Below are 15,365 nucleotides of genomic sequence, written 5' to 3' on the forward strand. Positions count from 1 at the left end.
ACCTTTTATCAGTTTAATACTCATTAATTTGTACATATTAAATTGAGTATTGATGCATTGTATTGCTTATTCATACATTTCAGAGGTTATTTTATGTTATATGTATTGACATTTGACACTTGCCTACTAATAAGTTGCATTTGATTCTCCTCAGAGCACCCAGGGAGAACTACCAAAACCTGGTGTGTAAATGAGAAGGTGGGTAAATGAAATCAGGCGGGTTTCAACCTCAACTAAAGCCCACACCTTTCGATTAGATTTCCCCTGTGGCCGTTTACTGAGAGCACACGAATCGATGAAGTAAAGTAATTTTAGCCTCGGGGACGAAGGGAGAAAAAAACCTGGGTTTGTCACTGCGGCGGAATTACCCTTTAACTCCTCCACCAATAGGATCGTCCCAAGCAGATGTGTCGAGGTCGTCAGAACGTCCGCGGACCAATCAGAGCTCAGCATCCTCCGCCTTGCTGCGCTCGGACTCACTGGATCTCCCCTCCTCTCACAGCCGTCGTTACGGCTCCACTTCTCGCGGAGCGAAGTTACATCGTGAACCAGCAGCGAAACGTTGTGTAATGCGGGGAGCAGCGCGGTGACCTCCGCCGGCAGAGCCTCCGCGTGGTGGAAAACACCCCGTGTGTCTCGACAGGAGCTGCTGGTGCCAGCTTTTTGGATCACGGCTCGTGTTTTTATTTTTATTTTTCTTCTTCGGATTTCGTCAGTTTCACAGACGCTGGTGAGTGAACACCATTTTCTCACGGTTGTGGTTTATTTACGGCGAGTATCGGCTCACTCCAGCCCGCTAAATGTGTCTCAGTGGAGCGGGTTGACCAGGGCAGAGCTACGGCGAGCAGGAGGTGGCCGCTGGTCGGCCACGGCGTGTTGACGGATCGCAGGTCGTTCACCTGGCGGAGCCCGCCTGCATTTTTTTTTAAGGACGAGACGCATCATCAAGTCAAACCAGATGTTGGTGGATGCTGGGCCTTCAACTGGCAGCCTTTAAATAATCCTATTTATGTGATAGCTTGATTGGAGCCTTTTTATGATGTACATATCTATATCTATAGATATCTATCCACCAGTATGCACCTGGGTCAACAACACATCTGTTATGCAACGCGGTAAAAATGCTGCAAATAGTTGTTAATGTTGAAACAGCTGCAGTTGAATATGTAGCTTTTGAGATGTATGTGTGTTGTTGCCACTGAGAGGGAGCTGTCAGTGCAACAACAAGAGAGCAAGAATGGCATTTACAAAAGAGCAAAACATTCAAGGAAGGATATTTAAGGTAACTGATCCAACAAGGGGCCACGTTCCTGACGGCAATGCTTTCACCAGAGAAGGGAAAGTGTATAAGTTGCTCTCCCTCTCAGACTTTCCCTTTTTAGCAGGAAGTCAGTCTCGTTACTCCCTCCTGTGAGGAACAAAGAGGCTTTAGATTTCTTGACAACCTGCTGGTCAAAGATGTCCCCAATTTGAGCAAAAAAAGGGTCCGTAATCCTTGATGATGATGAAGCAGCTTAACAGAAGGTGTGCATTTTAAGGATATTCAATTAATCTCACGTTTATCCTCTGAGGGGACACTGTCATTGCAGTTATTAAAGAAAAGAAAACTAAAAATACAAAAGTCAAGAGTCCTAAATTCAATGTGGTCCTAAATTCAGGGCTCTGAGAATGTCGAGGCTCCTTTGGCAGGAAGTATATGATCCCTCCTGTGAAGAGGAGGGAACGCTGGCTTTGGCTCTCCTGACAACCTTCTGCTCAAAGATGTCCGTTTTCATGCCAGCCGACAACTGTGATGACAGATCACTGTTTTCTGCTTGGACTTAGTTTGTTGGTTCGTCCTTGATCCACGAACACCGTGGCCTTTTTAAGGTCAATCCCCCGAGTTATCAGAGGAGCTGTCCACTCCCTGTTTCTGCAGAAACCTCTAGTCCAGACGTGTCGACCCAATAATTTTTGGTTTTGTTTGTCAAGGATCCAGACGTCTGTCTCCGAGATTTCTGCTTCCGCTCTAATACAAAGATAGTGAACAGAATTCAAATATAATGTCTACAACAAATCTACAGGAACATCTCTCAATCAAAAACATCCCATGGCAATTTTTCGTTTTGAGAAAATACACTTTTTCATATTTGTAATTTGGGGGAACTGGCTCTTTTTAAATCTGTTTTAAAGAAGCAGCGAAGCTTGTCTTAACCCACTGGCCTAATTCTCTGCAACACTCCAAGTAGCTAAATGTCTGCATGGAAATTCATGATAATGCCATGTAAAGCTTGTGGATACCACTGGACTTAGAATGGCTTAAGGCAGCACCTACGTTTCCCAGCCAGGCAGTGATGGCCTCATTTCCAGCTGTTTTTTCCCCTTTTGCTGCGATCATCAGACTCAAATTTTACAGGCAAGCTCCTCCAGCCCAGACGGGAGAGGAGTTCCCCACGTGGCGTCCAGATGTTAGGCTCTTTGCACGTTGACAGAAACCAAAATGAAATGAAGAAAGAGAGAAGTAAAAAATAAAACTGCCGTGAATCTGAGATTCAAACTGCAGTGTTGCCTTAAAAGTAATCCAAAATCTGCAGTGAAATCAGTGTTAAAAGACATGAGTGAAGCAGTCATAATATGTTTCAATGAATACAATTTTTAAAAAAAGTTTAGAATAAGAGGAATCGGATGCTGTCTTGCGTTCCTGAATCTGCTCGCGAGCATATTGCAGAAGTGAAATGGGGAAGTTGCAGGATGATTGGCTTGGTCAATAGTAATGTGATCTTAAACAAATTGCTTGTCGACAGAAACTGTCAGTGGGAATAAAAACACGAGGAAGCTGTCATTAGTGTGTTCAGATACACTGCCTGCGAGTGTGTCTGCGTTGCATGCGCAGTGAACTGATACGGCTTAATGGTCAGTGGCTCTCCAGAGGAAAGAAGCAAAATAGCTGACTTGAGAAAAAAAAAAGTGATGCGTTTCAGCCGAGTGAGTCGTGTTCTTGGCAAAAGAACACAGACACCACCACCACACCCTGCTGGCCTATAATAACTCACTCGTGCAGGGCATTTTCTATAATGTTTGGAGTTACTCACTTATCTAATCTTATGATTATTTTGTTCCTTGGCAAGTTGTGAGATAATGCTTGGAAAAGAAACCTCCTCCCACACTGCAGTAGGATCCCGTTCAAACGGACGCATCCGGTTGGAAGCGGCATCAACTGATTCTGGCGCAGTCCTCGTCCTGAAGTGCTCTTCTCGTGTTTTAGGTGGCGGCGATGGAGAAGAGACTCGGCTGGCAGCGGGGCGCAGCGGGCCTCCAGCCGGCCCTCGCACAGCAGGGCTGAGGAGCTGCAGAGGTGTGAGGAGTTTCCCGAGGACACTCCGCCCTCCTGGCCTTCCTCAGAATCCTCTCGGCTGTTTCTCTCGCCGTCATCCTCGTCGTCACCTTTGCTGAAATTTAAGAGGTCATCCGTGGTAGTTTCTTTAAAGTTGCTCGATTCACATCTGATTCCAGCCTCCTCCTCCTCTGGCGCCCCTGAACATCGTTTGATGTCCTCCTGAATCTGGACCATGAGGACCACCCGATCGAGCCTGCTGCTGGGCTGCATGCTCCTCTGCTCCGCCTCCCTGATCTACCTGGGCATGAGCGGGATAGACTGCCCGCCGAAAAGCCATCGGTACAGGTGGATGGAGCTCAACATGGGCTCAGCCAATCAGAGCTTATCCCCGAATGAACATTTCCCCGAAGACACGCCCCTCATCTTCATCGGAGGCTTTCCCCGGAGCGGCACCACGCTGATGCGCGTCATGCTGGATGCCCACAATGCCGTCCGGTGCGGGGAAGAGACCCGAGTGATTCCCCGCCTCCTGGCCATGCGGGCCACCTGGAGCCGCTCGGTCAAGGAGAGGATACGGCTGGATGAGGCCGGCGTCACCGACCAGGTGTTGGACTCAGCCGTGCGAGCGTTCCTGCTCGAGGTGACCCGGTTGTACCTGTTAATCTGCGTGTTTGTGTGTGGAAAGAATATATCAGCTTTCAGATGATGTGTTTGAATACACAGGGTTATTAAAAAGCTATTGCGCATATTTAAATGTAGATAATACGCAGAATATGCTACATGTTTAAACATTTTAATCAATCAATTATTTGTGACTGCCTGTCACAGGTGTGTCTGACCAACAGTCCATAGTCACCACATATTTAATTTACTTGCATGTATCACAAAACATCCTCACATTTAAGAAGCTGGAGCCAGCAAATGTTTGGCATTTTGACGAGGATAATGACTGAAATTAATTATATATATATATATGATATGATATTCCTTTATTCGTCCCACAGTGGGGAAATTTCAAAAATCACAGCAGCGGTGCACATCAGAGCATCAATGAAAATAAATATAAAACACAAAACTAAAAACTATATATATATAATATAATATAACATTTTTAATTACGGTCCATCACATTTTTACTTCTAAACCACAAATATTATCATTTTTGCTTCACTGCCTGTAGCCATTTAAAGAAGAAGCTGTGGTGTTCCTTGCTGTGACATTCCCTCGATGTGTTGCAGGTGATCGTCGGCCACGGGGAGCCTGCGCCTCGCCTTTGCAACAAGGACCCGTTCGCCTTGAAGTCTCTCTCATATCTGTCACGCATCTTCCCGAAAGCCAAATTTGTCCTCATGCTACGAGACGGACGGGCAACCGTCCACTCCATGATATCACGCAAGGTACGCTGGGTTTCTTTCTCTTATCGGGGCAGACAGAGTTCCTCGCCGGCTCGTGTTTCCAAACATCCACGTGACCCGTTTTGTGTTCGCTCTCCGCCGTGACCGGCCTCTCGCTCCAACCTCCCTTCACAGGTGACCATCTCCGGCTTTGACCTGACCAGCTACAGGGACTGCCTGACTAAGTGGAGCAGCGCGGTGGAGACCATGTTCAGCCAGTGCCAGGCCGCCGGCGAGTCCAGGTGTCTGCCCGTCCGCTACGAGCAGCTGGTCCTCCACACGGAGGAGGAAATGAGGAAGTTGCTTCACTTCCTGGAGCTGCAGTGGGACCCATCAGTGCTGCACCACGAAGAGCTGATTGGAAAGGCTGGTGGCGTGTCTCTGTCCAAGTAAGTGTGTGAAATCTGTGTTTACCTGTGTGTTTTGTGGTTTCACTAATTGATTAAATGTTTCACCACTAGTCTATGTTGTACCCTCATGTATAATTTGCTAGTTATACTTTAAACTACACCATTTCAACAGGGTTGTAACTAATAATTTAGAATCGGTATCAAGATTACTTACAATTACATTGAGATGAATTTTGAGAACCAAAAAAAGCTCTAAATGCTGCATGAAATCAGTCTCCATATTATTGTATTGGAAAACCTTATTTCATTTCGATAATGTCTAAACTCTAAAGATGCATCCTAAGTATCCATACGAACACGTGTGAGAAGTCATTAGACTGTAAAATTCTCTTTCAACCTAATCCCAGAAACATCCCAAAGAACATTCACCTCGCTGACTCGCATCATCAAGGTCCATCATTTAGCTTTTTCCTCCTGAATTGAAATGCAGCTCAAAGCGAGAGGTGGAAAGGAACACATTCATCCATTTGAATCCACAAGTTCAGCCAGAGGTTTCATCTTCAGCAGCCAAACATTTTAAGATCAAGTAAAGCCTTTAGTCAGTAGAATTCACTTTGTTGCTCCACTCATGTCGTGATTCAAATGGAGCATCTCTTTTAGTGGCTTCAAACTGCAAAAAAAATACTAAACCTGGCATGTATTTGAAGTAATGAGTCCACAATCTGAGAGATTTAGCACCCTTACTGATTACTTATGCAACAGTTACACATCTAAATTCTCACAAAATGTGGCATATTCTGAATCATGAGTCCAAGCTTTCATACAGTTATTTATTTTGGCTGGACAGGTTGATATTTATAGAGGAATTAAAATGCCCAAATAATAAATTGTTTTTTTACATCTTTTGCATTGATATTCATGAACATGCTTTTCATCGACATAGTAAATGCATACATAACAATGAAATACAGCAATATAACAGTGTGTATTAGATCAAATGTTTTTATTTATCAGAATTAGTTGAGAACATTTCCTCCTCCATATGAAACTCGTAGCATTACGGACACATTACCGCGTTACACATGAACTAAACGTGTGTTTGTGTGCAGGGTGGAGCGCTCCACAGACCAGGTGATGAAGCCGGTGAACACCGACGCCCTCTCCAAGTGGGTCGGTCACATTCCCCCCGACGTGATCGGCGACATGGCTGAAATCGCCCCCATGCTGGCTCGCCTGGGCTACGACCCCTACTCCAACCCTCCCGACTACACCAGAGCGCAGCCCATGGTGCCTCTGTTCAACGCCTCACAGGTGAGGTTGAAAAACTGATCTGAGGCAGAACAGAATCACAGGCCATTGTTTTAAAAAACTTTTTGAATAAACAGGAAAATAACCAGATTTTTTTTCTTTCTTGAATGACAATTAAATGAGAAATTGTTCAATCCGACTTGTGACGAAGGTTCATCATGAATTCAATCCATTTTATCTTGATTGACTTAAAAAATAAAAAAAAGTATTAAACAACTGTGGTTTGGCACTACAGATTTTCACCTGGAGTTTATTTACCCACGCACCCAAATATGTTTTGCCGTTACCAGAGTTTACAGTGACCAATGTTGTTTTGCAAGTTGATCACTTTGAAAATGAGGACAATAGTAACGAGCCAGTCTCTCTAAATATAAAGCTATAGTGTTGCAGGTGTATAGTTCTTTTTATTCAAACTGACGACCTCTAAAGAGACTTCAATTGTAATAGTAACACTAACAATATTGCCAAATATGTGTGCAACTAAAAAGAAAGACTGATCTTTTCTTTGATTTCCATAATGTCGTCTCTACTCTTCACAATGTCCAAGGGAAACACCAGCAGCCCAGTTCTCACACAACTGGCGCTGCTGTAACCCTGACGCGTAGTACGCAACACAACTATAATCACTACACCAAATGACAACATTATTTCAATATACCCAACTACAGCAAATGTGCTTCCAGAGCTAACAGTTTACTCGAGGGTTAACTGATGGGAGGGTTACGTTACATTTCGCTGACGCTTTTATCCAAAGGGACTTTCATTCATACACCATAGACACAGCTATGGGGAGCAATGCCGGGTTAAGTGTCTTGCTCAAGGACACAGACTCGAGCTAGCGGAGGCGGGATTTAACCGCCGATCCTCTGATTGAAAGACGGACTTGCTAACCACTGACCCACAGTAGCATCGGCCGTGAGCTAGCCAGTGGGAGACGTCTCCACTCTAGACTTAGAGAATTGTTGTTTGCTGCTATATTAATGCTCTGAAGTCCGTGTATTGCACCTTTAACTGTTCAAGATGAATCAAAGCACCACAGGAGCAGGATGCCGTTTTGATGTGTGACTTACAATCATAAATCTTCTTCATTTTCGCCAATGACTTGGATAATTCCAGTCATACTAAAACGTTGTGTCTTTTGCTTCCCACAGAATTTGAAGTCCCCAGAGACTCCACACCCGAGTTAAGCGAAAGAGAAAACTTTGGCGTCGGTGCTCCACGATATTGATGCACCTTAAAGACAGACTTCCAGTTCAGCAGTAATTACACCTCACGGGAAATTTTTGAAAGTGTTCCATGTGTATTTTTGGATTGTTTGTAAGACTAATGTGCGGTGTTAGTGTCTGAACACTGTAGAGCGACTCATCATGTGGTTTGGGTTTTATATCTCATGTGGAATACCTGCTCGAGATGGTTTGTCCAACATTTCCTCAGAGCTCAACAGACAGTATTAACGTCCTCTCCTCTCGTACCTGAAAGTATTTCTATCCGTCTGTAAAGTTGTATGATTCAGCACAAATTTGACTGACTTTAGACTAATAATTCACTTACTGAGAGTTCAGTCAGTGTTTATGAAGCATAATGACTGTATATTTTTAAAGATGTATTTTATTTTCTTAATAAATTATTTTGGTGTTGACTATTCATTCTGGAATCTCCGAATTTAGGTTTTTTTGTTGTATATTGTTGGTCATGAATAAAAAGTCTGAATGTCTCTTTATGCATCTAATGAGGTCGATGTATTTTGTTGCCTAATTATTTCGTTGCATACCTTACTAACTCATACTGCAGTGTGTGCATAATGTCCAAAGTTGCATGTAGTCAAACTTGTTTTGACTTGAATGCAACACATTTAAACGTGCAATAGAGTAGTTAGTGATAAGAGAAAATATCAAACTAATTATAGTTTAAACTGTAATTATATGCCAACATACATCTGACTGCTGCTGTGATAAACAGTTCAAATATTCAAAATGGAGCCACATGGTCCACTAGATTTATCAGAACATATCAAACACATATTTCTAAAACTAAAATTATGCCTCAAGCATCTTTCTTAAATTGTTTTCAAAATAGTTCAAATAAATTGAAATACAAAAGTGGAATAATGTATTTTTCATTGATTGCGCTGAAGTGACCTTTGCCCTCTGCATATTGAGCCACTAGCACCAGAGCAGGTGTACCTGCTGCTCTCTGGATGTGAACATGACATGCGCTGTTGGTGGGGGGGGACCCCTTCTGCTGGGCTGTGTATGGTGAACTACGGTGGGCGGGGCTTCTGAGCTGCACCTGATCATGTACAGGAGACACCTGGAGAACTGAGACACACAAGCAGAGGCAGCACAATGAATATGATACAGAATCAGAAGATGCATTCAGATGTCGGAGCAACAAGATGGGAAATGTTTCCTCCTTGACTACATGAGGATGTTTAATGGCAAAATGTAACTCCTAAGCCAGGGGGACAATTTAAAAAGAGTATAGAGGCTGGATGGACAAAAATACAATTATGAAGGCTTTTTTTATTTATTTTTATCAAGTCTGTCTTCAAGCGATGCTCACATACATCATAGTCATTCCTCCTGTCCATCCTGACTGTAAAGAGATCCTTTCTTCAAGGTAAGAAATGGAGGACAACAGCTTCAACCCATGTGTGCAACAATGCATTTCAAAGCCAGTAGACAGGAGCAATCGTTATAATGAATAAGGACCTGTGATCACTAAAGGGGAACGCCACTAATTCTACACAATAAAGTCTGGTTACAGGTCTTAAATGATACTGCATTTGTAAAAAAAAAAAAAAATTAAATAAGGTAATTTCTAGGTGAAGTCTAACTTCACCTAGAAATCAGGTAGAAAGAAGTGAGCTTAACAGACTTCTATAGCCGCCCCTTGTCTAAGTGTAAGGCTTGCAGCTCTAGGCTGAATTTGCCATTATTAGCATGTCGGCCCAAGGAAGAATTTTTTTTTTCTGCTGTATCAATTTGGATCATTTTTTAAAACTCCACTGAGCCCAGCAATGTAGGTGCTAAAGCGGGTTGTGTTTATTTATTTTGGATATAAACTTATAAAAACATATTTAAATAGAGATTTTGCTGCGTTGCAAAATCCTACACTATGGTTTAGCAAATCAGCTCTGATGCAGCATAATTTGAGGATTTATCATTAAGTTCAAAAATTTTTACGAGTGATGATATCTTTTAATTGGCCGCGCACATGTTTTTCACTTAGTCTTGTTTGGAGTTGATTAAAAGCAAATGTCATTGAGAGGACGGTAGATGACTTTGTGTCAGATATTTTCAGGCAATAGTTGGTACCTGGTTGTTGAGCAGCACATAAATAACAGGGTTGAGGACGGTGCTGGTCTTTGCCAGCAGGGATGGAATTAAACTGGCGGCAGGCGGCACCACCGGGCTGTCCAAAGGAGGCGAGCGTCGCCACCACAGCATATGGCATCCAGCACAATAGGTAGCCTGTCACCATGGAGACCACCATTAGAAGGACACGGGCTTCCCTCCGCTCAGCTGAGGATCGGTTGATCCTGGTGACCTGGACAAAACACGGACACTTTGACTATCTGAGACCTGGCTCCACAAAAAATCAGCAGCAGCAATACTAGTGCTAGGTGACAACATTTATAGGAGAGTTAGGGTTGGATCCAACACACAAAGACATCACACATTACTGAGGGGTCAAAGGTCATTCTGCATGCTCACCCGTCTTGCCAACGCACGCACAGCCAACAAGATCCTCCCGTAGCAGAAGAACATGAGCAGCAGTGGCAGCAGCAGACAGAAGATGAACAAACAGTTGATGTAGGAGCGAGCTGCGGTGGAGCGCTGGTGCCACTGAACGGAGCAGATGGTGCCGGGACCCTCCGGCCCGCAGCTGCAACAACATTATGCTCAGATTACTTATTTCTGTGTTGGGATATGTTTATTATCCGTTTGCAACTGAAAAATGGAATTGACTTATTTGTTCATGTCGATACTTGTACGTGTTAGATGGGGCTTGGGTACAAAAAAGACAGACACCTCCCAACATGATTTTTTTATTTTTATCCTCTGAACAAAATATTATTCAGTTGTTCATCAATGTCAGTTAAATGCCAAGAACTTTGATAATCCCTTTCTTAATTTTCATGTCAATTTGTGATATATATATAAAGATATTTCCTGAGGTAAAACACGCATTATACTTTATTGTTTTCGGGCATTATTTATCATCATTTGACCAGTAAACCAAAGAATATTTAACTCAGTAAGTCAGAATTGTGAACTTAGGCAGAACATTTGCAGACAACTAAAACATGTGGCAATCTAAAGTTATTTTCTAGTGACTAATTTCTTAGTTTAGTGACTAACCCAGCACTTTCCTCATAGTTTGAATCATGATTGATCCAATAACGAGTGAAATGATTCATTAATATTGGTGCCGTACAGACCTGCTCCAGCCCAGCAGCGATGGCAGAGTCCAGATCAGCGAGGAGAGCCAGGAGGCGGCTACAGCGAGCCTGGCCCGGCGGTACTGAGAGGGCTCCGAGTCCAAGAGGGTTCTGCCGAGCAGCACAGAGTACCGCTCCAAGGACAGCAGAGAGAGAGACACCAGAGATACTTGAGAGAGAGAGACACACATTCATTCAGTCTAGGACAACAGTTATATCCCATCAGCTCTTCATTTATTTGCCGGATTAATGACCAATACGTATACATTACTACATGCATCTGCTGCAGTTGGAATTGAATTTGCACTTTGGCATCCAAAACATAAAATTGGATGCATCGTTTTATATATTAAACTACCCAAAGCATTTCAATATCTGAAATTGAACGGCCGCTAACAAGTTTGTCATTATTACTATAACACCCAGACCTTCTGGGTAGTTCTGTATTCACTGTCTATTTATGTTGTGTTGTCTGTCACTCACCTTCAGGGTTGCCAGGTCTGTGTGACAAAACCAGCCCAATGGCCAATCAAAACCAGCCCAATATCAGAACTCAAAATATGCCAGTGCCAAACCATATACACTGCTTTTAAAATCCAACAGCATTGCTATCATTGCCAAATGTATTGTAATATCTACAAAGTAACACCAAATGTTTAGTATGCCAGCATTAAAAGAAGTTTACAGTAGGATTTGGGTATAAATAAATTATTTCATTTAAAATATGGCTTTTTATTTAAAGATATTCTTGTAATTTGCATGCAAAATAGGTCTACCCGAACCAGCGGACAAAAAATTCAACCCACGGCAACACTTCAAAAGTAGCCCAATTCTGCGGGAAAACCGGGGAACTGGCAACTCTGCTCACCTTGTCCCTCGTTTCAGACTCCTCCCTCCTCGTGTGCCGCCCTCCTGTGTGATTGCAAGCCCCGCCCTCATTGTTTCCACCTGTGTCTCGTTCCCCTGTGTATTTATTCTGTGTCCACCCCTTGTTCTGGGCTACTTTGTCTTTAAATATTTGCCAAGTAAAGATTTTGTTTTTTAATCCGACCACCGATTCGTAAAGTCTGCTTTATAGTCCTACGCCCCGTGGCTCCAGCCTCTCCTAACAGTAGGCCTACAAACTAGCCCAGAACAAGGGGTTGACAACTTGACACAGACTAAATACACAGGGGAACGAGGCACAGGTGGAAACAATGAGGGCGGGGCTTGCAATCAAACAGGAGGAGGAGTCTGAAACGAGGGACAAGGTGAGTGACAGACACTCAACAAAACTAACCACACATATACACATATATATACACAGTGGCGGGCCGTGGGCCTGGGGCCTGGGCCTTCAGTGAGGTCCTACACAGTCCCACCCGAATTAATCCACCTCTTATTACTATCATTATGATGCCATGGCTCTAGACCAGGGCTGCTCAATACGTCGATCGCGACCTACTGGTCGATCGCGGCGTAGTATTGGTAGATCGCATGACATTAAAAAAAATTGGCCCGCCCCCGTCATTTTCTCTATAGCACGTCTTTGTTCATTTATTAAACTAAACAGCCGTCTGATGTTGATCGTATCTACACAACAGCATGTCATTTCTCTCGGCTCTCCTTCTCGCGCGCTGCAGAATGCATCGGGACGGACAAAAAGAAGAAGAAAAAAAGTCACTTGCACTAGTTTGTTCACTAAACAGGGCATTGTCGCACCCAAAGCAGTTTCACCGTGATGATAAAGACACATAACTATTCACTGAAAATAAAAGAAAGAAAACAAATAATTTGCAAGATAGGCTATTTGCCATTTTATTTTGTGCCAAACATACATACACATTTAATAAAAAATAGAATGCATTGTATGCCTACTCACCAAAGACTGATTATTTGAACACAAAATCCATCCTTCTTTCTTTCCTCAAGAAGACTTCAATGACTCTGTTGTACAGTCTATCAAATTCAGTTTCCTAGTTCTGAGGTTCTGCATATACCTGCCCATAGGCCCCGCCTCTCAATATTGGTAATCCAATCAAAAGACGTGCAGCACTCTGCCTGCTAGCTGCTCCTGTGCCGGTTCCGGGGCCTTCTAGAAGGCCTAGAGGAGCCAACTCTAAAGCTGATTGGTTGACACAACATTGTCATTCCCATTCACTTGAAGCTACCAGCGCCCGCAATGTTGATTCTGAAGGTCTAAAGGCAGATTTTAGCCCCCTGGCAACACACGATGGCTGAATATGATTGGATAAAAGATCTAAGATAAAGACCAGCCCTCCAAATCTCAACCTGGCGCTGGCAGCAGCGCAACCAAGAGGAACGCTATGAAATTAAGAGAATAACTCTTACTCTGGGAAATAATTGAATACATATTTGTGGGAAAATATATTTAGAAAAAAATATATATTCTGATGATGTTTAGGCCAGCAGAGAAGGCCTTGCTGGCCCTGACGGCCCGCCACTGTATATACATATATATACACATATATATGCATATATACACATATACATATGTATATATACATATATACACATATACATACATATATATACATATACATTTCCATCACATATGTGTTTAATGTTTTAGGAAGTGCCTGCTGCTGCTGTTCCTGAAGAGGCAGCCTGCAGTGGAGGTGCTCCAGGACATGGAGGAATAGTAGGTGCGCAAAATTGACATGCAGCTACTGGAAGACCAAACAATCCCAATCTTATCTGCTTTCGGCTCCCTCTACCAGGACGGGCCTTGGCCAAGGCCGTGACTGGAACAACAACTCCCCCGAAGATCACTGAAGCGAGACTCTCTCTCATTCCCTTCCCCCTATCCACAGACACCTGTGGTTGTTTTCTCCCCAGGACCCTTCAAGGCTATCTCCATGGCAACGACCATCTTGCGGTCTGGGAACTTTGTCTGTTGTGGACTGGGGGAGGACGACATATCAGGCCACTTACACACACAACTTCAACACACTGAAATGCATTCACTACCCACCCCCCCATCCCACACCTTCGCCTGCTTTGCCCCCCCAGGGTGACAGGACGGGGTCTGTGTCCGTCGCCGTGACGGCTGACGGACCGGGCTGGCTGCTTGTCGGTGCTGGTTACCTTCTGCCCCCAATGGCAGGGCTATCGCCCAGTCTTTGGCTTACCTCCCTCCCCTTCCTACTCGTTGCAAGTCATGTCTAAGATGTATGTGCTTATGTGCAATGGTGTTTTTGTTTCTCCTGCTCCCACACTGTACCCCTCTAGGGGCATAGTCGGGGGGTTGCTTTTTCTTTTTCTCGCCTCTCTTCCCTCATGTTATGCTATAATTTTCATCCACCCTTTCCAAGATGGCGCCGCGGACGGCGCCTCGGTGTCTTGGTGCGCGATTCTTGCACCTTCCGCCAAAGAAAGTTCCTCGTTTGTTTGTGAAAACATTCTTGGCAATAAACCTGTTTCTGATTCTTTCTGATTCTGATTCTGATTCTGACAGTAACAGATGGGCACCATGAAGTCCAAGAGTTGCTACATGGACTGTTTGCCTCCTCCTGGGGTCTGAAGGATTTCAGATTCAAGGTCTTTATAGCTGCCGGCAGCCAGCTCTAGCTCCAGTATTGCAAATAAAGATTTGACTATTTCATTTTGGCGAGGACACTAGTCTGATGTTTTATTTTTTGCACAGACATACACTTTGATAATGTTGTGTCAGGGGCATCCACTCCATATGATGCAATCTTTTTGCTGTGTATTTAATTGAGCAAATATAGGCTATGGATTTCCTGCAGCATTTTGATTGTATGAATGTGTTACATGTAATATGAATATTCATTGGGTTTATTACGATACAGATTTGTAAATGCTGATAACAGTATTGTTGATATGTGTCCCTGTTGCACACGGATAAAGACGCTGCACACAAGTCCCCAAAAGACTGAATCACTTTATAAATTCTTTACCCTTTGAGCCGTGAAATGTAAACCAATTGTTTGTTTTTCTTTATGCTTTTAAAACATACATTTAATGAATAACACAAATGTTATGCCTTGTGGCACTCAGCACTTTTCATCTCAATGGTCAGTTTTTGAACGCGATTGATTCAGAGGATAAGCCAAGAACACACTGAGGCTGGCAGCATGAACTGATGAAATGCTGATGAACAATCACAAGGCAAGAAAACCCTCCAATCACTCGTTTAGAACAAACATGACTTACAATTCTACAATATAGACCTATATATATTCATATCAAGATATGGTTGTTTGCCAACCTTCATGTATACTTTTCATTCAATAATATATAGCCTTCATCTGCGCACGTTGATCATCTTGTAACAATTTATTCACTTTCAACTCACAGACTAGAAAAACACGGGCCATCTTGTGATGTATAAAAAACGTGCACTAATAATATAGTTGATATTTCACGAGACAAGATATATTGCTTTTAAATTATTAATATAGAAGTCCAAGGGGGATATCCTAACATTGACAAAATAAAGCCTAATCACCATTGTATTTCAAGTAATCCCCTCAAAAATGTTTTATGAATCAATATCAGACTTACTGTCAATATCTATTTAAAACACACTT

General features: G+C 43.2%; 2 protein-coding genes across 2 annotated transcripts; one reads left to right on the forward strand and one right to left on the reverse strand.

Annotated features, from left to right (window-relative positions):
* The first annotated feature begins 498 nt into the window (after window positions 1-498).
* LOC130188050 (protein-tyrosine sulfotransferase 1-like) lies at window positions 499-8,082 on the forward strand. Its single transcript, XM_056406107.1, has 6 exons — window positions 499-730; window positions 3,245-3,956; window positions 4,555-4,713; window positions 4,846-5,099; window positions 6,170-6,371; window positions 7,520-8,082. Exons 2-6 carry the CDS (start codon window positions 3,549-3,551, stop codon window positions 7,553-7,555), a joined length of 1,059 nt encoding a protein of 352 aa, XP_056262082.1. The 5' UTR covers window positions 499-730; window positions 3,245-3,548; the 3' UTR covers window positions 7,556-8,082.
* Window positions 8,083-8,336: 254 nt separating this feature from the next.
* Window positions 8,337-10,976, reverse strand: LOC130191673 (rhodopsin-like; the record flags this gene model as incomplete). The annotated part of the gene is given in 7 exon segments (XM_056411327.1): window positions 8,337-8,359; window positions 8,507-8,548; window positions 8,551-8,686; window positions 9,686-9,779; window positions 9,781-9,917; window positions 10,085-10,256; window positions 10,813-10,976. Coding segments are annotated over 7 exon segments (768 nt in total), but the record flags the coding sequence as incomplete, so codon positions are not given.
* Between the last annotated feature and the right edge of the window lie 4,389 nt (window positions 10,977-15,365).

Source organism: Pseudoliparis swirei, chromosome 3, assembly GCF_029220125.1.
Source record: "Pseudoliparis swirei isolate HS2019 ecotype Mariana Trench chromosome 3, NWPU_hadal_v1, whole genome shotgun sequence".
Lineage (NCBI taxonomy): Eukaryota > Metazoa > Chordata > Actinopteri > Perciformes > Liparidae > Pseudoliparis > Pseudoliparis swirei.